Here is a 20,741-nt window from a genome sequence, read left to right as displayed (position 1 = left end):
TCTCATTGTTCTACTCTGTTTTGATTGGTAATAAATTAAACTGATTTTCCCCAAGTCGCGTCTATTTTGCCCATGATGGTGATTGGTGAATGATCTCTCCCTGTCCTTATCTTGACCCATGAGCCTTTTGTTGTATTTTCTCTCCCCTGTCCAGCTGAGGAGGGGAGTGACAGAGTGGCTTTGGTGGGCAACTGGCATCAACCCACCACCATCTGTGTTTTTCACTCACTCTGCCCCTGCTTCCTTAGAATGATCATTTTACGTAAAACTATTTTGCACAAATTATTCTAGCTGGTTATTGACATGTCAGTGGTGAATTAGATTTTTGAAACCATACTTTGGGAGTCCAAAGTGCCTCCTGCCTTTCATGAAAATGGTATCGCAGAGCTGTTTTACACTTTTGTGGGGAAGGCTTCTCTCCTGGTAAGTAAATTCTTGGCTGCATATTGCTTCCACTGGTTGCGGTCCAATAGCCTGTCAAATGTCTGACTTACCCCCTCTTAGAAAAACTTAAGCAACTTCGGTATAATGCTCAGCTGCACCCTGAAGTTTTTCAGCCGACTGTTGACTCACAGTTACACTCACAAGAAAGCAATGAGTGGCCAAGTCAACGCCACTTGAATAAACAAGGTAGCTGCTGCTCATGCATAAAGATATTCATAACTCCTTCAGTAAAATGAGCATCTCTTTTTTAAGTACTACCCGTTTCATGCTTTCACCGTCTCCAGACAAACTTTTGAAGAGGAGGAAGGAGAGGAAGGTCAGTGGGTTTTCTTCTTGCTAGGTAGCCACTAACTGTAGTTCAAGTAAAAGCCCAGGATTACAAGCACATAGGAGGGGAAAATTCACTAATTTTCATTTAGCAACACAGCTGGAATCTGGTGCGAAGATGTGATTTGCTTTTTTGGGCTACAATAGGTTTTTTTTTTCCTCACCTATTCTAAAATACCTAGTGGCAGAGGTGTGCATATGCTCACATAAAGATCTCTTTGGGAAAGCAGATGAGGAAGAGTTGTGCAAAACAATTGAAAACAACTGCTTTTCTGTTCCACTGAAGGAAAAACAATTGCTTCATTAAACTATGCATTCAGACTTTCACACAGCCAATGTATAAATCCATGATTTTTCAAAAATGACAGTTCTGATTCCCATGGTGACATGGGACTGAAATGTTCATTTGAGGTTTTGTGAGGAAAAATACATTCCTTTGCACGTGGATTGCCATGGGCCTTTAGGGTTATTTTGGAGAGCAAATTACAAGATTCTCATGTGGTTCTGAACTCTTCTGTTTTCCTTATGAATGCGCTCAAGTTTAGGGATTAAGAGTGGGTTTCTGGCAGCTGTCTGCTGACTGCAAAAGTGTACGATCTCATATGTAGTCATAGCGATTAAAAATGTCTGGTCTGCGGTTGGGGAAGAGGGACATCCTGGGGAAAGAAAGGCAGAGACTGGCCAGTTTCTCCTGCTGTCCTGGAGGAGGACCCCAAGGAGCCCAGATTCTCTCACACTGCCAAATTCCTTCTGGGAGGATCGCTCTGGGTAGAGGGTGGCTCTGCACAGTCCTCTCCCGCTAGCCCATGGTCGCTTTTGGGGACCACATCCTGAGCGTGGTTCTGGTTATTATGTGCTGGAGCGGTTTTGTAATACACCTAAACCAGTATTACAGCTTGCTGTCACCAGAATTTTTCCCCCTCTTATTCTGGCTCCAGAGCTCAGTAGTCCTCTTCTGTTGAAGGTTTGGGGATGGAGGGTAGAGGGATGCTCCGGTACTGAGGGGCAACTTGAGTCAGCTGGTTGGGTGCATGGAGCGTAGGACTCTCTCCTTCTGGAGGAGGCAAGCTGTTCAGTGGCCATGAGCTGTCTCAAGGATGCAGTTGCCTGGAAAGGTGACAAGCGTGGGAGCTGGGGAGGCAAAAGCCTTGTACCTCTTGCATTTTTAGAACTTAACCTTAAGACTTAAGGAGTATTTTAATATTTTAAGAGCCATGAGAATTATTTTAAACAGGTGAGAGGGAGACAAATTGTCATGTGTTGAGAAAGGTTTTTAAAAATGCTTGTTTTGGTTGGCTGACCTTCTTGGTAAAGAAAACCTTTATGTTAAAGATTAATATCTGCATCCTCCTCTTAAGATACTGACACCTGCAATAAACCTATTCCAGACTTCAAGAGTTATCAATGAAGCTGCAAATGACTAAGTTTGATATCAGCAGGGCGTGACTGAGAATGAGGGAGATGGATACCTTTGAGTCTCTTCTACCTTGGAGAGTAGACAAAGCTCCAATTACTGTCAGTTACTTTCATAACTGCATGTTTTGGTATTTATAAAGATAAGGTAGTTTACTAACATAGTAATAGCACTATTTTGTTATTTTAACTTGGCAATATCCTACAATAAAATAGGTAATTTATTGGCATACTAGTGAATTATGTACTCTTTATGCGGAGCACCAATAAGTAAAGTATGTGAGGAGGCACTTGTTGGTTTGTCTTTTTAGCACCCTTTGGCTGGAGATCCTCCTCTGAAACGAGGGGCGCAGGGTAAGGCGAGGTCTGACCTGTTTTTCTTTACACTGGTGCTGACAACAAAATCGTTCATCTCGCCCCCCAGCAGAGCCAGTGGCAAGAACCAGGAACAGTCCTGTGGTAACAGCGATCAGAAGTGAGATGGATGTTCTGCAGGTGCAAACAGCATTTTCTCCCTGTGCTGAACATAGGGTTACAGAAATACACTTCTGTCTTCTATATGCACCCCAAAATTACTTCTCTAGAGAGATGCCACGTCCATTTCCATCTTGTGTACATCTGTTTACACTGGGCTAAGAGCTGCGAAGTCCTGTGTGAGGACCAGGAGAGTATGTAAAGACAAAAACCTAAGTGCACATTTCTTCTGTTTTCTGCCCGTTTAATCTGTTGTAGATATCTGATCTTTTTTTAGCTTCCCATCCTCAGTCTCCCTGACTTCCCCCTCCCCTTCTTTCCTCCCTTGCATCTTTCAAATATGTGGTTTGATTAGGAAGCTGTAATCTCTTTGTTGTTCATTTCATTTAAAAGCACCTTAACCTGCAGAATGAACCGCTGGCTGTTTCTTGTTCAGTTTCCAATAAATTTCCTGTTTGTCTGGATTCCCCGTTATTCACTCAACAGTTAACGGAGGCAATTAGGCCGCTGAAAACTCCTTGCCACTGAGATCTGCCAGGCTGGCACACACGGCTGTGTGTCAGCCACAAAGGCTTTCCCCCTTTACTGGCAACAGCATAATTTGTGCATTTCTTTTTCATCTTTCGTTTCAGATTTCCCATCTTCTGAATTTAGCTTCTTGTCTTTTTCTCTCTCTCTCTTCTTTTTTTTTTTTTTTTTTTTTTTTGTCTGGCTCAAATTGCAGCTCAAAAGCAATCTTTAGCATGTCTTTCCCTGCATGTTTATGCAGAAAATTGTCTGTCTCCCAGGGGAGGGAGGGCAGTGGGAGAGGAGAGAACAATCTGCAAATTCTTCCTTATCAAAACCTTTTGTTGATAGAATTTAAAACCTTGCTCTTCTTTATAGACTTTTTGTTCAGTGCACCTTAAAATACTGGATAAACTCCAGCAAAGCTAATTTATTCATCAAGAATGTTGTGCTAGAGGTGAGAAACACTTGTCACAGTGCAGTTTATATTTTGGGGGGAATTTTTTTGCCTTATCCTTGCAGGTTTTGTGTGTAGGCAGAACAGGCACTTGCACACAGTAGCAGACTGCCTGTTTTGTTTTGTGACTACCTGTAGCTGCTGAAATTGCCTTGGAGGTCGCAACAACTGCTTCTCTAAGGACAGACACGAGATCCCCTCTTCTAGACTTGCTATACTTGACCTCCACATCCCTCTATCAGAGAACCTGGCCTAGTATTCCTGTCCTATTCTTTTTTCCTTTTTCCTTCTCCTCTTTTCTGCTGTGAAGTGTGCAAGCATGGGTAAGAGAGACTGCAGAGAGAAGGGGACTTCTTCCAGAGGAGGTAGGTTGCTGGGGAAGAAAGGGACACCTGTTTTGGGGAAGGAGCATGAGGTTTGAAAAAAGTAGGAGACAAAACAGCTCTTGGAAACCTCAATGGGGACTGTACCGCACGCGTTCAGGCCTCCACAGTGATGGTGAACTTGATTGTTGAGGGGAGGATGAACCTCAGCCCCATACTGAGAACTTGCTGAGCTGCTGGTGGGAAGTTCGATTTTGCAGTAAAATGTAGATAAAATAATGGGCTCTATTTTAGAGAATTCATGCTGCATGCAGAAAAGGGTGACTTCATGTTTGCAGCTTTTTTACAGTGTTTTTTTGTCCTATCAAGACTTACTAGAGACATTTGTTTTTGACATCCTGGATTCAAGAAGACAGTATGTCATTTTATCAGCACATTTTTGGAAGTGTATGTGGTTCTCCCCACACACCCCGTCTTGCTATAGATGTCTTCTAAAGCATTATTGTTGTATCAGTCACAGCAGCATTAATAATGCCTGCAGTTACTGATAATTTCCCTGTGTTTCAAATTTTGCTAAAGCAAACCAGAGACACGGAGCTGCTGTTGGCATTTAGGCATAGAAAATAAATATACTTCTGCTCCCAAATAAAGACTGTCTTAGGCGACAAATTTATAGCAATCTCCCGTGTAGTCTCAGTGCTCTTTTCCCTGGCTGTCTTCATTCCTAGTTAATGGGCAGAGAGACGTGGTACTGAAGAGTCTTATAAAGTTGAATTTTTCAATTAGATTACTTTTTCCAGATTGGGTACAATTTTCAGGGGTGGGAGGTGGGGAATTGGTGAATATCTGTAGAGATCAACTTTTAAAAAAAGGAACATATGGATGTGAATTTTTTTTTTTTTTAAATATTCCAGCAGGTCTTTCATATGTTGTTGGGTTTTTTTTAAAAAGAAAGTCTTTGAATGCAGACTGTGTAAATACTTTGAGAATGATCAAAACTATTAATGCATCATTGATTTCCTCCATTGACTTGTCCTTTAGATATTTAATCTCTTCTTTCTAAAAAGTGTGTATTTTTCTGTTTCAAAAGCAGCCTCCCACTGTCCTTTGCATAGCGGGAAGCATCTCCCGCTGGTTTTCTGTTGCTTTGCCAGCCTTGAGACTTTGCTTTCAAGGGCGGTTGAACGCGTTGGACTTTTCCTGTCCTTCTGCTGGCGTTGGTGGAGTTGGGGAGCGGACTCCCCCATTGCACACTCAACTTTGTGCCTGGCCTTGGCCATCCGAGCCATTTATTCTGTTTTGCCTGAAGAGTGCATGCTATAATCCCATGGCGTTGTTGCTGAACCCATGGCAGGAGCTCTCTGAAAGGAATCACAGCGGTCTCCTGGATACTCCCTGTCCTGCATGCTTTTTTCTGTACCTCATTTCTCTTTACTTATGCTAGTTGTAATAATGTTTTTAGATGATCACTGGTGATGAGGTTTTTTCGAAGTAACAGCTGCTATAAAAAATTGCTTGAACTGCATCTGTATCACAGAGTTCTGTAATAATTCTGTTTTTAATAATACATTTCACTTAAAAAAAAGATGTAAAAATAAGAAATCGTCAGCTGTTCTAGGATCTGCACAGGGACTGTGTTTTTGAACTTCTGAAACAACTTGTTAAGTTGAACTCCTGAGAAACAAAGTGATTTGACTCATTGCTTATATTTAGTATCATTACCTACTGCATTAGGTTCCGTTTTCTTCCGAGCATTAATGTTTTTGGTCAGGAAGGTTAACAGGGAAAACGCCCCGCAGAAGGCATTTTTGTGCTTATCAGGGGGCAAATGCATGGAAAACATCACTTTGCTGGGTGTCAACTTTTTTCTTTTTTTTTTTTTTTTTTTTTTTAAAAGTCTGTAGAAGGACGGGTATTCAAGGGTGGGGAGAGGATGTCCTTCCTTTTTGGTAAAGCCTGTAAAATTGGAGGTGCTAGTGGATCCTTAGTACAAATGTGACCTGAAATCACAAAACCCTCTTTATGTCTTGATCCAGAATTGTGTATCATAAGCATATCATATGTATATGAGATCCCAAGCTTAAAATAATTCCTGCGATCCTAGCTACCCAATGTGATAATTTTTCTGCTTTTGAGTATATTTGTTATTGAAGCAAAACTCTAATTATATGTAATATTATAAATATGGTTGACCATATATTTTTGTTAGGAACAAGCTTCTACTATGACTTCCCATAATCACATGGCAAACAAAGGGGAGATACACAGGTTTAAGGTGCTGCTTGTGAAGCTTTAGACTAAAGCATTAAACCTGTGAAGATTGTTTGAAAGTCCTAGCTGCCAAGAGAGCCATAAACCTAGGCAGGCTCAGCTGGGGAAACTGTGTGACTCCTTGCATTTCTGGAACCAGGTAAGGAGCTGTAATAGGCTTTCACTGTAGAAGTGTAAAACATACCATTCAATTTGGTGTGTAAAAGATGAAAGCTCCTAATACTGGGGAAATGGGGTTGAAAGTCAAAGCGAATGGAAGAGTGTGAGCACAGTTTTGCTGGTCTGAAGCCTGCGTGCTGCTCTTCGTTCTCCCCGTTCCCGTCACTGTGTGGTGCAGTGTTGGTTTATCCCAGAAAACCTCTTCAAGGGGTTAACTGACCAGACTCATCTTTTTATGTGACCTTAAATAGATACCACATTCAGGACCATTTTTCTTCTCATTATGGGATGTGAGAAGCAGCAGAGCTGCTATCGTGTTTTTCCCTTTCTGAAAACATGAAGGCCTGTGACTCCTCAGAGTGCAGTTGGTGGAAGCAGCAATGTTTTCTTTCCCTCGCTCCCAAGTGGTCTCATCCTGGGGCTTGTTATTTTTATTACGTGGAACTCCCTCCATAACCAGCCTGAGGAGCCTCTGTTGCCTGAAGTAATCGCTCTTTAAATTGATAGAAATTTGAGGCATCGTGCAGAGTCTTGCAGCATCTCCTGAGATTCCCCATGATAATTGTATCATCCTGCCAAGGAACCCCTGTTAATATTCATGCAGTAATTGTTTCAGTACTTGGCAGGGGCGAGGGCGTTAATGTGAAGCCTTCTTCAGCTGACGCATATTAAAGAAATGATTTGTGTTTTGTACTGTAGCAGTGATTTCATTACACTTGAACAATGACATTCTGGATGTCTTTCGGTAGATGTGCACATAAACACTTGTACTGAGGCATTTAGCTGGCATATTGGACTACATGAGCCTCACATTGTCATGTGTACAGATCAGTTTCCCAAACGGGACTTGCACAGTGTTAGTGCTGGTCACGAGGTGAGCTTCCTGACCTCTCAAGGGCTACTCAAGAGATTGGGGATGGTCCCGCACTGTCCCTGGGTGTGCGCATATATATGCACGTATTGTGGCATGGTATATGTCTATGTGGCTGGGCAGTCTTAAGTCCAATCCATGTGGACTCAATGTTTTGTTGTTGGAGACAGTTAATGTTTTGGGTTTGGTTTGGGGTTTGGTTTTTTTTTTTTTTTGAATCATCATGTTATAGACAGAGGTTGATCACAGAGCCCACTTGAAAGATTAGCAGGGAAGAGTTTGCCAGAAAACAGCTTGCATGACCAGTTCCCTACCTGTATCTCAGAAGCTGTCAGGAGAGAAGACTGAGAGCCAATGTCTGGATGAAGACTTCTGGCAGGGCACGGGCCAGCTGCGGCACATAGGACAGCTGCTGCTGGTCAAGTGAAGGGGAGCAAGCACGGAGGGATGCTTTCACAGTCAAACTCTTAGGTGCTAGCATGTTGTTTCTGGTTAAATGGAAATGAAGGTTTGAAACTGTGTCCAGTTCTTTCATAATGAAGTGTTGCTTTTTAAGCTTGGATAGCGGAACAAGGAGAAGCAGCACTTTGGCAGAAGACTGATGGGCTTGCACTCTGATTGCCCTGTGCTCCCCTGCTTGTCTGTAACTGGACTTCCCTCTCTTATGTGGATGGTTGTTGTGAGACTTGTCCCTGTACCCTGGGAAGATTCATGTGAAGTCTCTTGATTTTAAGAGCAGCTTTATCTCTTTTTTGACCCCAACCCCTTGATCTCGCAGTTACATGCCTTGAGGAATAGCAGCAATTTAATTTTACTTTACTTTTATGAGAATTTGATTTGTCTTGAAAGACAGGGTGGAAAGAGGAGGGGAGGAGGTGGACTGTGGAATCTGCCATATTAAGAGAGTAAGAAAAAATGGGGGGATCATTTAGTAGCCAACTTTGCAAGGTGGTAATAAAAAGGATGTTTGTTGAATAGTTGCAGATCTTCCACTGTTTCAGCTTAGATGTAATAAAGCTCTTTTGCGAGGTAAGTGGTCTTTGATAGAAAGATAAATAACAGGCATCTGTCTGAAAAGGCGTAAGATGAAAGCTCTTTCAGACAGGCACTTCTTATCATCTTGGGGCTAAGCATTGCCAAGCTGCCAGCTCCTCTTCACTCAGCCTTTTGTGCTGGCCACTGTGCGGCTTAGTTTGAGAAACCACACAGTGGTCAGGCACTGTTTCATTAGTGTTATCAATAAAGGTACTGGCTGCTGAATATCCCAGACCAAGAACTACTATAACTTTGGCATACTTTAGAGGTGAGGAAAAGTTTCGAATGCTGCAAAGCCACATGCATCTCAGCCTTTCATGCTGTAAACAGCTGGGGAGAAGTCCACCAGACTTGCATTTTCCAGCAGCTGGGCTGCTGTGAGCAGAAAGCCTACTATGGCTGTGTCCCGGCCAAGGTTGAGAATGGTCACTGTTTGACTGATCCTTGGTGATGGACCAAAGCTGCCCTGTCCATCCTCCCTTTTCCCTTCTTCCAAGGATGCCTGGATGCAGCAGGCCTCCCTGATGGCAAGGCTTGCAGGTTTGGAGGGCTGCTGCTGCAGCCTGTTGCAACAGGAGAGGATGGGCAGTAGTCTGTGTCTGGCTTGCTCCCTCCACAGACCAGGCAGGACACTCTCCAGAGCCACCCAGCTTGGCACAGTCTGCAGGAGGGCATCTGTGAGGGAAGCAGTAGGCAGAAGTGGCTTCTGCCATCTCTCTCCTGGGCTCTGCTTGCCCTTGCTCATCCTGCCTGCCAAGTGCATGGGCCTGCTGGAGATCCAGTGGAGTGGTCAAAGCCATTGTCGTCTTCCTTTGGAGCATTTTGGATCAGGAGAGCTTGACCTGCTTGCCCTCTTATCCGTCAAGAGAGCGTTTGTTGCCAGCAACGGGTCAAATGTTAGAGCCCTCTGGGTTTGTGCAAAAGGGGTTGGTGGCACGCCTGATGCACGCTGGTGGTGTGTTCTCCAGTTTGCTCAGAGGTGGACCCACTGTGAGTTAAATGCCTCAGAATGGTGGAGAAAACCCGTTGAAGACTAAAGGAGCCTGAAGCTATGTGGGGTGAGGTAGAGATCTCTCAAAACACAAGTGGGCTGTTTATGAAACACCGTTGGAGAGGATGCAGTTGACTCCTGCCTAATCCATGCACACACAGTTGCTCCTACCAGGCTGACCTTGTTCCTGAGAGCTGGTGGCTGGCTTGTGTGGCAGGGCTGGTAGCCCCGGCCATGTGGTCTGACCCAGACACAAGCTAAGCATCCCTCGCCTGCTTGTTCATGGCACCTACACTGCAAGGTGCAGCAGTTGTAGCTGGTGGTGCCTCTTTTGGGGCTTGTTTCTGCATCTGCCTCCCCCTTCTTTGCCTTCTGTCCCTGGAGTGACACAAACACTTAAGTCTTTTCGTCCAGGCACTTGGAAAGCTTATGGGACGCTTTGTACTGGAAATCCAGGAGACCTCTCCAGAGAAGGAAGCAGGGTCTCCTGTTTGTCTTGAGTTATTCTGTCACAACAATGGCTTCAGAATTTGCCTAATTTAAAAGCTAGTTTTAATCTGATGGGAAGATGTTTGTGCATTTAAAATAGTTATTCCTTGCTGGAGCCACTCCCTTCTTTTGTCCTTCTCTGCTGGACTTTTCAGCTTTGCTTAGCTAATATGCAGTGCTTGTTTACAGCAGAGATACTGGAGCATGAAGAAGGAAGTCGGTACGTTCAATACTGATTTGGTTCCAAGCTTCCTGTGCGTGCACGTCTGTGTGTGTGTGTGTGTGTGTGTGTGTGTATGTGTTTTCAGCCTTGTTCATCCAGACGCTGTACAGCCTCAGTAGAGAAAGTCAAGGGTCTGGTGGAGGCACAGGGACTAGATGCAGGCGTTTTTTTTTTTAACTCTTCCACCCAGTTTGGTCCTGAGCAGGTTTAGACAACGCGGGTAAAAATTCCAGTATGGCAAGCCTGGTAAGGAAGGTGCTAGTGCAGACAAAGCCGTTGAGTGGTAAGTATGAGAAACATTTTGCCTGATGGGAAAGATAACTGATCAGAAAGTGTTGGTTTAGGTGCCTAGGAGGAGAAACGCCGTAGTGGGCAGAGACCTGCTGGGTATTGTTGTTTTCGTCTTCCATTTCCAGTGTGAGATAGCTACCTGGAAATGCCAAAACCTTTGTCCATGGAGAAGATGGTTATCCACAGGAATGCAGTAGTTATGGGGCATGGTCACATTTAAAGGCTGTTCCTTAGCCTGCCCAAGGATTTCTGCCTTAGCTTGGCTAAATAACAGCAGCAGTCTGCATAAGTAGGATGGCTTTTAATTCGGGAGGTTTTGGGGGGAGTGGGGAGCTTGCAGGAGACAGGCATCTCGGGAGCTTGCAGGAGACAGGCATCTCGGGAGCGTATAAACTGTTGTGTCAGTTGTGACTGTACCAAAAGATGGGATTGAAAAGAAAAGACTGCTAATAAACTGTAGGAGAAACAATGTTACTGCTTTATTTTTATTCTTTTAATTTGGTGGTAAGTACCTAACTGGATTTCAGTAAGGTGCTCTCGTGTTGCAGTGGTTACAGAAATCAGCAGCAGCAGTGTTGAGTATTTTGGATTTTAAAATATTCCAGTAGCTGCACCAGCCTGTGCCTGGGGTTTTTCATTTAAATTTATGGTGTTTATTCAGCTCTTAATTGTGCAAATTAGAATAATTACAGAGTGTGATTATATGTGTACCTGGTGAGTGTTTTTAAGTGGCTGGCTCAAATTTCAGGAATTTATTTTATTAGCCTTGTGTCTTTCTGGTGCAAGTGTCCTTTCTTCATGCTGCTGTTCTGCAAAGCAAACATCATAAACTGCCACAGCAGGAAACAATTTTTGCAGCGGCATATCTGAGTGAATCAATCTTTAATATGGCAGAAGGCTCTTCAATAACTCAGGCTAATTAGGACTGATTTGGTGAGTTATCGGAGACTGAAACAACCCTCCCCAAGCAGAGCAACTTCTTTTTGCTCCAGGGTTTGGCAAGGACAGGAGGGCACAATTTGAGCCATGTGGGGTCAGGTTTGTGCAAGTGCCAATTTTATAAATGTATAAAATTTAATGAAAGGTTGTTCTTGGAAAATAGAACTTTTGTGTGAGTTACTGGCTGCTGCTCATCTCTCCCAAGGCTGCAACTGAGCCTGTATTTGTGGAGGAGACAGTTCAGACAGATGTAAGCAGTGTCTCCTGTGTAGAAGTTATGGACTGGATGTGCAAAGTACTGGTTTGGCTTTGCTGGGAAAGAGATCTTGTTGGCAAATGCTATTGCCTTCTAGCCCAAATTTACTAGTCTCTCTTTGCTCACTCAAGACTTCCCAGAAAACATGAATTTCTGCCTCTAGGAAAAAGGGAGGTATCACTGGAAACAGAGTCATCTCCTTGATTACGTTGTGACAGACTGACAGACGTGGCGTGACAGATACAGGAAGCTGAAGAGAACTCCCTTATCTCTCTGTAAATAACTTGGGACTTTGGGTAAATTAACCAGTCTTTACAAAAAGAAACTGAGTGAAAATAAATAAATATATATATGTCCTTGCTTCAGAGACAAGGAGATTGGAATGATTCTAGTTGAAATTTCACTTGAAGAAAAGGCAGTCTGAGAATTAATATAGAGGGGTTTTCTGTAGAGAAGTCTAGCAGTTATTAAATGACTAGAGCATACATCTACCTTGCATAGATTTCTTCAGAGAAGTTTTAGCCCATCAATGTTTGAAGGCACAATTCTTTGATGAGGGAAACATAGCCAATAGGGAAACGTAATAAGCATTGACTTGTTAACTTTCAGCATGATTTCAGAACCTCTGGAGAGGTTTTTTTAGACTTAAATCTCATGATTTATGCTGTGGGGATGTGTGTTAAATGCGGTTTTTTAAATACCTGCAGGATGTTAGGAAGTCCAGGATGCCAGGAGAATGGTATGAAATACAGCTGGTGGGAGGGAGATGCCCAGAGGAGGCATACCCATTGAAAACTACTTGGATGGGGTGTATAAATACGAGCACTCATTCTGCCCCATGGAAGGTGTGTACTTGAAGCCAGTTTGGTTTCTTCATTTGGGGAGGTTGGGAACTGAGACCTCAGTTCTATAATCCCAGTTTACTGCCCAGATCTTCGTACTAGTGCGTGGATAAAAGGAACACTGCAGTGAGTGATCAGGTGGAAAAAGAAATGGCACAGGAAGGAAACAGTATAAAGAAGCATAAAGGACACTTACAGTATTTATTTTCCAGTGTTTAAAGTATGGGGATCAGCAAGAATATAGATCTACACCTTATTCTGTGTTACCACATGTAATTCTGGCAGAAGAAGAGTCTGTGGCAAAATAGGCTGATGAACATTTTGTCCTCACTATGTAGGGTCTGTGTCTAATTACCACTCTTTACTTAACTCTTCTCTTGCCATTAAAAAAAAAATCTTTTCTTTCATTCTTAGTTCCTAGTGAGAGATTTACTTACAGGATATCTGAAAGTGATCTTGGGTTTGCGTGTTCCAAATTTATGCATTTGCTTAGCCACCACAACAACTCGCAGCAGCTTTCAGAGATTGCAGGATTAATGAGCTAAATGAAAGAACATCAGTCTTTAGAAGGGACTTCTAAGTGGTGACTTATGTGTAAGAATAGACGTGGTCAGAGGCTATTTCAGCAGGAGTTATATTCCACTTTCTTTGAGGCAGTTGTTTTTTTAATGACCCCTCTTTATGTTTAAGGTTGGTTATGGTAGAGGACTTGTGAACACTTCATGAAGTGGTGGTGAAACTGAACATCCTAAGGTTTTGATCTTTATTTAAAACAAAAAGGTTATAAAAAGTCAAGATCAAAGTAGGCAAATGGCATTTTGGCAGCTTAACAAATGCTATTGTATTTACTTCTCCTCTCCTGAAGATCCCTGTTACTTTGAAAATACTGTTTAATTTGCCTGTCTGCTGGTCTACAACTGCAGGAGAAAATGCAAATCGTTTTTTGGATTTGAGATAAACTGAAATGAGCTTGAGCCATGCCCTAGCTGAAGAAACATTTAAGTCAACTGAAATTGGCTGTTCTTTAACATCATTGTTTGCCTTATAAAATATAAAAATACAAACTGTGCGGAAAACTCGACACATTAAAGAACAGCAAAGTAGCAAAAACTTATAAAGAAGGATGTAGCTAAGCGGTATCCTTTTTCTAACTATATGCTCCGTTTCCTTTTAGTTAACATTTGAATTGACGCCCATTATTTCAGCTGCATTGCCACAAATGATGCTGCCATATCATCTGAAGATTGTGCAAGATGATGTTGTATGCAAGAAGTTGTTAAATGAAAGTTGAAGTTGTCACATCAAAGCTCTCAAATACCAGAAAAGTAACAGCCTTAATGATTGCAGCATCTTCACATTACTTTCTTTTGGCAGGTAAATAATGGTAGTCTAACAGGAATCTCTGGTACCTCAGAGGATTTTTTTTAAGCATGAGGAATATCTTATATCTGAGACTGCTGAGGATGATACATTGGGGACCTTTACAGTAAATGGCCATACATAAAACTGTATAACTTTTAAAGGTGGTAGCCACTAAGCTGTCATATCAGAATGCTGTGGCTAAGGGAGCTTCAGTATTAATTTAATCACCTGAGTGCAGTGACATTCATGCTGCCAGTTCAAGTGAGCATGCTATAGAACATATTTACTAACAAAAGCATCTCGCTTAATGAAAATCTTGCAGTACAGGTGTCGGAAATATTTTAAGTCTGGTTTGGATTTAGTAATGCTGTATTCTTCTGTCATGGAGCTGTCAGAAACGTGTCTTCAGAAAGTCTTTTAATGTTCTTTAAAAAAAAAAAAAAGAAAAACTGTTTAAAAATAATGTGGCATTACCTTGTGTATTCATTGTTCTTATAAACCTTCAAGCTAAGCACAGAATGTTGTGTGTTATTTCCTCTGCAGACAGATAATTGCACTAGGGAGGGGAAATTGAGCAGTGTAAAGTACAAAATCTTAAATAATGTATATAAGTTCCTATTTCTGTTTACTGGGAATTTAATATATCTTTTCTTTCTAATTTTTTGAAATAATGAAAACACTTTAGCCTCTAAAAAGCAAAGTTGTCATTTGTAATAAATCACTTAATATTGTCTCTGAAGATACCTTATATTAAAAGTAAACTTTTTCCTGTTCTTTGTATCTTGGTATCTCCTCTTCGCTGCAAATAACCAAGGGACTGCAATAAGGCTACTTGTACTGTTCCACAGTCGCTCTTCTTTGTGGAATTAAATTTGCAGTCCCTTTCTGACATGACAAAATAGGGTCTTTCTTTATTCCCGGAGTGCAAGTCGTACTCTCTGACAGTTCTGCAGACCAGGCTTTCCTTTGTAGCTCTGCAATAGATTCAGGCTTAGATTCTCCACAAGATAATTAAGAGTTCCACGTTGTAGTCTTTCCAGCTTTAAAAACTGGACTAGTAATACTCTTTAGTATCCTCTCTGTGTTTTTGCTTTGAGAGTTGCAGTAGACGGAGCACTCTGTCAAGGGTATTTCTGAGTTCTGGAGATCTCTGCATTCTCCATCACACGCTGTAGATACCCAACTGTTTTGAGACAGGCTTTTTTAGTGATCGATAGAATTTTTCCAAAGAATTAATTTCAAACTGAATTAAGCCATACCAGGGGAAAGCCACTGTAATTCTGAACGGGGGAGAGTTTTTTTAAATGTTTCGTTATCTGTGTTAAATTATTTTAATTGCTGAACACAATCAGTTTTTTTATATCCCTGTGTTTATCCACCTAAGGTTCGCAGAGGGTGGTCATAATATCATCTGTGACATGAAGCTATTTTGCCTTCTGCTAACCAGCTCTCCACTACTACCACTATGTAAATAAACACCAATTATTGCTGATGGTGTAAACACTTAGAGCATTTGGGTTCACTTGTCAGTATCTTCTGCTATTATCATGATTAAATTTGCAATCCTGAGAGTTGTTATCAGATAACAGTAAGGGAGAGAATTAGTTTTGAAAATGAGATTTCCAGTCTTAGTAGGGCCTGAGAGGAGATAACAAATTAGATGATAGTTTAGGTAGAAGGAAGAGTGAATTTAAACTTTGAGTTCACTTAATACTGAAAGTTGCTCTAGGGCTGAAAGTGATAATTAGGCTAGTCAGAAAAAGTACAAACATGAATTTCCTGCCTGTGTCTGTAGATTTTAAAGCTTTAAAAGTCCCTGTATGAATCTTTCAACTTTGCCTGTTACTTTCTGGGACAATCACAGGCAGCAACTAGTTCTTCTCTGAGCTAAATTCAACTTTTTCCTGAGTAAGTGCTCAAAAATAACTACCCTTGCTAAATTACAGCTTTCTAGCTGTCAGATTTCAAGAGCTCTACATCAATCGTCAAATTTTTATGGCCAGGTAATGGCAGCATTAGACCTATGTACGTCAGAAGAAGCTGCAGTGGAATTTCTTTGCTGCTTCTTTACTCCTTCTGGAATCCCTCAAGTTAAGAGCTTGAGATAATAAATACATGTTTCTTCCTTCTCTTCCCTTCCCCTTCCTTTCTATGTCATGTTTCCCCTCTTACTCCTGGCTCTAAATTTCTGAGCTTTAAATATACATTTATTCCTTCTTTTTCTTTAGTGAGAAATTGTGTTATATGTCACTAATCTCTTTTGTATTGCTGCATTGGGTTTTCATTCTGCTTAATTTTCCCAGTAGTGTAGTTTGTGGTTATTGGCTTCAGTTGTTTTACCAGGAATCCTTGCATTTAATTATATTGCATTTAATAATAGAAAAAGAATGTGAGAACAGTGATTCCCCCCCCCCCCCCCCCCCCCCCCCCCCCCCGCTTTGGTGGGATTACCCAGAAATTGCCACCTTCTCATTCATTCAGAAATTCCCTTAACTATCTAGTACAAAATTTAGAGATCTTAATGGTAAAGGAGCTGAAGCTCTCATTTTAATATTTGTCCCATTGCCAACTTTAAAAAGCAATAAAAAGAGAAAATTTAAATTAGTGTTGGAATAGATATTTTTTGCATTGTTAAATCTATTGAACTGTAATTCATTTGAGAGTCTAGAGTTGTGATTATGAGAAGGACTTTGAAAAATGGACTGAAAGCAGATGTACAGGTGGGTGAACTCTCCTGTTAACTTCAGTGATATGCAATCTGTTAAAATCCCTATAGATTGGAATGGAATGGATATGGACTATTCAGCTGTGAAAAATACAGTGAATACAACAGGAAAGCTTGTGTGATTTAATCCATCTGTTGGTTGTGTTTGATAGTTGTTACATGGGAAGAGCAGAGAGGACAGTGAGTGGAAGAAGTAACTGAAAAAACCCAGTAGGGTAGAAGAATGAAGGACAGGAATAAAACCAACTTTTTTGCCAGTGAATGTGACAAAAAGATTCTGAATAAGGAACTGATGTGTAATCATCTCTGTATAAATCTTGCACTATTTCTGGAAAACTTTTTGTAGACTTGAAATTCCACTGTAGACTGATTTCAGTAACAAAGTCAGTTTAAGAGGTATTTGTCTGTGTTCTCCCACCTTTGCTACAGGTTCCTTGGATGTGCTGCCTTAAACTGTGGAGTTGTAAACCCACAGTCACCAAAGTGAAAGGTTTTAAACAGCTCAGGACAACGAAATGCTCCCACAAGGTCACCTCATAGCCAGAACTTCTGCAGGGTACAACAGCAGCCTGGTGTGAGCAATGAGATTTGGATTTTCTTGTGTTTGCTTGTACTTCTGTGATCCAGGATACACAAGCAAGTATCAAGTTGATTCTCTCTGGACTTGATGGTCATAACCATCCTCCTTCTGTCAAGATGACCATTGCAGCTTTGCAAACTTGGTCTCTGTGTACCTGAATTTCCACCCAAACCACTAAGACATGCTAAATTGGGTGTATGTTCTAAGATTTGAATGTGGTTTAGTGGATTGGCAGGAAATGTGAATTTTTGTTCGCTTGACAAAAGAAACATTTAATTTAGGCACACTGAAAGTTTGCAAAATGGTTAGGATTTGGGGGGAAAGTGTGGGAGATCCCAAGACCCGTCTTGTGAGTATACAGTGAATCATGGTATCTGCTCTGGGAACAGAGCATTCCACTTCTCAGCTGGTTGGGGAACATCTTTCTGTGTATGGAACAAAGCAAGTAAGAAAATACAAAAAAAGAGCTTATGCCTTCTGTGCATGAGAAATAGAGCCCATATGTCAACTTCAGTGACCCAGAAAGGGAAGGCAAGGAAACTCAAAAGAAAGCTTGTTAAAATAACTTTTTATATCTGAAGAGTGTATAAGGGTTATTTTAAATATCAACAATTAAACCTGTCTTAAGTGTAAAAGCGATGGTGTGTTTACTGTAGGAAAGTAAATATCTATAGCATTATGAGCTCTTTCCAACACTTTGGTATCAAGAATTTCTTGTTGATCTGTGAGAGCCCAAGTCAAAAAGTTGGATGGCAGGATACTCAACTTCCCATGGTGACATCGCTGTGTCTGGTAGATGAATATATTGCGCTCTGCAGAAGTTAAGTGAAGTTATGAATGATACAAGGTGAGACCTGAGACTTCTTGCAAGTTTAAGAATTAAATATTCTAAACCTCTTTATTGAAAAAGTCATCTCAGTGGTCCTAGAAACTAACCTGTCTTGCACACTTTCTATTCTGGCTCCCATATTCATCAGTTGTGAGAAGTTCAGAAGTAGGTTTGACAGGTCAGTTTAAAACACTAATACATGCATTAAAAAATCCCCCAAACCAAACCACAACTTATTAAACTTTTAAGGTGATTTGTTAAGGATTATCTTGAGGATTGTCTTTTTATATTTAATTGGAGCAAATTATATTCCTTGAGGGGTTTATATTTTAAGAAGATAAACTCTGATTTATCCCTGGTTTTTTATTTCTTGTGTTCTAGCTTATTCCAGAGTAGTAGCTGGTTTTCTTCTGTCAGTTTTTTAGACAGTCAACAAGATAAAAGAAGGACTTGATAGCTTGACAGCATTTCAGAGAGGTGAAACTTGGTTATTTTGGTTTTGTTTCAGCTGTCCTCATGTCCCTATGTGTATATCTACACAGGGAGGTGATTTTCGGCCTCTGTTGCTGGCAGTCATGCCAACGGTGTGACGGTAAAACCATGTGACTTCTCCGTCAGCCTCAAAATTGTGTGTCAGTCCTGTGGCACCAGCACCTTTTAGCGTGAAGCTATTGGTGCCTCACTCTGCCATTGGGATACAGCAGGGCACAGCCGCTCCTAAGCAGGAGCCCAAGGTATGGTTTGGAAAGGAGACTTTTAAGTGTGCTCCGCCACCTTTCCTACTTTTCCACGTCTGGTGGGAGCAGGAGCTAACTGGGTCCCTGTCCCCCTCACTCCCTCCTACAGTGGGGTTGCAAGTGGGGAGAGAGTTGTTCTGAGCTTTGGGGTCTTTTCCTTTCATCATTCCTTCCCTTTTAACCATCCCTACGCCAAAATTCTTCTGGCTGGTGATGGTAAGAAGAGAGACTCATTGGTTTTTGCAGGAAGCGTGGCCAGTTAATCTTTGGTTTAGAGATGAGAAGTATAGGAGGAGCTTTACTGACCCTAAGACCTGATCTGGGTTTTCATAGTGAAAAAAAATGGAGGCACTGGTATGGGATAAGAAATTGGACATTACCCAAACAAATGGTATAGCCCCGAGCTTGCGCAGAGTTGACCTACAGGGCTTTTTCTCTGTTGTAGCATTCCTGTGAGATCTGACGCTGGCATTGTCCTGTTCCATCCTCGCTTGCTGTGAAGTGAGAAGGGAACAGGAAGCGAAGGCCTTGTATTCATCTCGTGTGGTGGTGTTGGGAATGCCGAATTGGGAGGATTTCCTGGCCTTTCTTGTTTTTTTGGAAAGAAGAAAACAAAACTTTAAGGCAAAAAAAAAAAAAAATCCTTGTTCTGTCTGTCTCTTCCCTTGCCACTCCCCACCACTTCTGCCTCGTGCATCGCCAGCCCAGGGTGGAATGTTTCCAGGCTCCTTTTTGAAGATATTTATAAATAAGTTGAGCTCCATATGCTTGGTTTTTTTCCCAGATGATTTCTTTACTGTAAGTCATTGTATTTCTGTATAATTGATCTATGCATGGCAACTTGCATCTAGGGAGGGAAGTCACAAATGGGTTTGGCCTGTGCTGTGCAAGCATGGAGAAAGGAAATAAAAAAATAGTTTGACAATAACCCTAGCAATGATAGCTGGAGAGAGAAACTTGTTAAAAAAATTACAAGTTAGTTTTAACTTGTTTTGAAACAGTAAGAATAAATGTGCTACATGCTGTTATGAACTAAAACAGAGGGGGGAATAGCGGGCACAGATTTCTCTCCGCTAGCCTCAGCCTGCCCAGCAAAATTGAGCTTTACTTTTATAAATATCAATAGATCAAGAACGGCAAAGCACTTTGTCATGAGTATTTTTAGCAAGAAGGAAAAGCATTTCAGTGGTGTTCCTTCCCATACGTTATGGTTATAAATCGCATTACCTTGGTACGCTTCAGAACAAATCAAGATTTCAGGTTCAGTGTCCTCAGTATGTAGATTTTGTTTCCCAACACAAAAGGGGTGAATTCTACTTGTTCCTACATGGTTTGGGGAAAGAGGGAATGTATGGCTGGATGTGTGCTGCAGTCAGGAATATCTGTGGTGGAAAAACATCAGCCACAGCAGGACGGGGGGAGCAAATGCCCTGCCATATCCCATGTAAGAAGATTAGGTTAATACTTCAGCATGGATTTAGCAAAAATTAGAAAGGATAATGCTGCATTAATTCACACACGTCTAGTTTCTGTAGCACAATGACAAAACAAAACTGGTAATAGTCTAAAAATATAACCCTGAATAAAAGAACTTTCTCCTCCTCCTTTTTAGCTCATTCCCCCTCCTCCCCTCATTTCCTGCTCAGGCACCCAAAGTTGGAAACTTAGAGTGGGTTTTGGATGGGATGATTCCCCCCCACTCCATGCCTTCATTTAAAAAAAAAAAAAAATATATATATATATACACACACACAAAAATCCCTGTTTCTGTAGCTGTGACTCAGTCCTGCGGTGCCTATCTGCCTTGTGTCAGGCATGGGGCTGGCTGGGGGAAGCAGAGTACGCACATACCCAAACCGTGATGCAAGCTTTGAAATTGCACCAAGTGCACTCGTAGCATCAAATGTGCCGGATCACGCTGCGTTTCCAGTAACAGCCAGAGCTCTCTTGGCTCCGAGTGGGAAAGTGGTCATGCAGCCTGAAAAGGGGGGAGAGGCCAAATTGCACATTCATTGGATAATTAGGTAAACAGTAAATATGAGAAGTCTGTCTCCTACTCAAACTCCATTGTTTTTTCCTAAAAGTCTATATTTAGATTTGGCAGCCAGATTTATCACAATAATTGGTGCATTGTTTAAACAAGGTCACTGATGTGTGTGTATGTTTATCTCTGCTTAACTGAATTGCTTATTTGAA

The 20,741-nt window shown here is 41.6% G+C and overlaps 1 protein-coding gene across 3 annotated transcripts in view; it reads left to right on the top strand.

The window, feature by feature from the left end:
* Positions 1 to 10,115: 10,115 nt before the first annotated feature.
* RASAL2 (RAS protein activator like 2) overlaps positions 10,116 to 20,741 on the top strand; it is a 151,263-nt gene continuing 140,637 nt past the window's right edge. For 2 of the 3 annotated variants that reach the window (XM_030032547.2, XM_030032545.2), the window contains exon 1: positions 10,116 to 10,267. In XM_030032547.2, coding sequence (XP_029888407.1) covers positions 10,219 to 10,267 — 49 coding nt within the window. In that variant the 5' untranslated portion in view covers positions 10,116 to 10,218. The remainder of the gene's footprint in view (positions 10,268 to 20,741) is intronic. The other variant, XM_030032546.2, reaches the window with a different exon arrangement.

Source organism: Aquila chrysaetos, chromosome 12, assembly GCF_900496995.4.
Source record: "Aquila chrysaetos chrysaetos chromosome 12, bAquChr1.4, whole genome shotgun sequence".
NCBI classification, from domain to species: domain Eukaryota; kingdom Metazoa; phylum Chordata; class Aves; order Accipitriformes; family Accipitridae; genus Aquila; species Aquila chrysaetos.
This window is presented reverse-complemented; position numbering and strand designations above follow the sequence as displayed.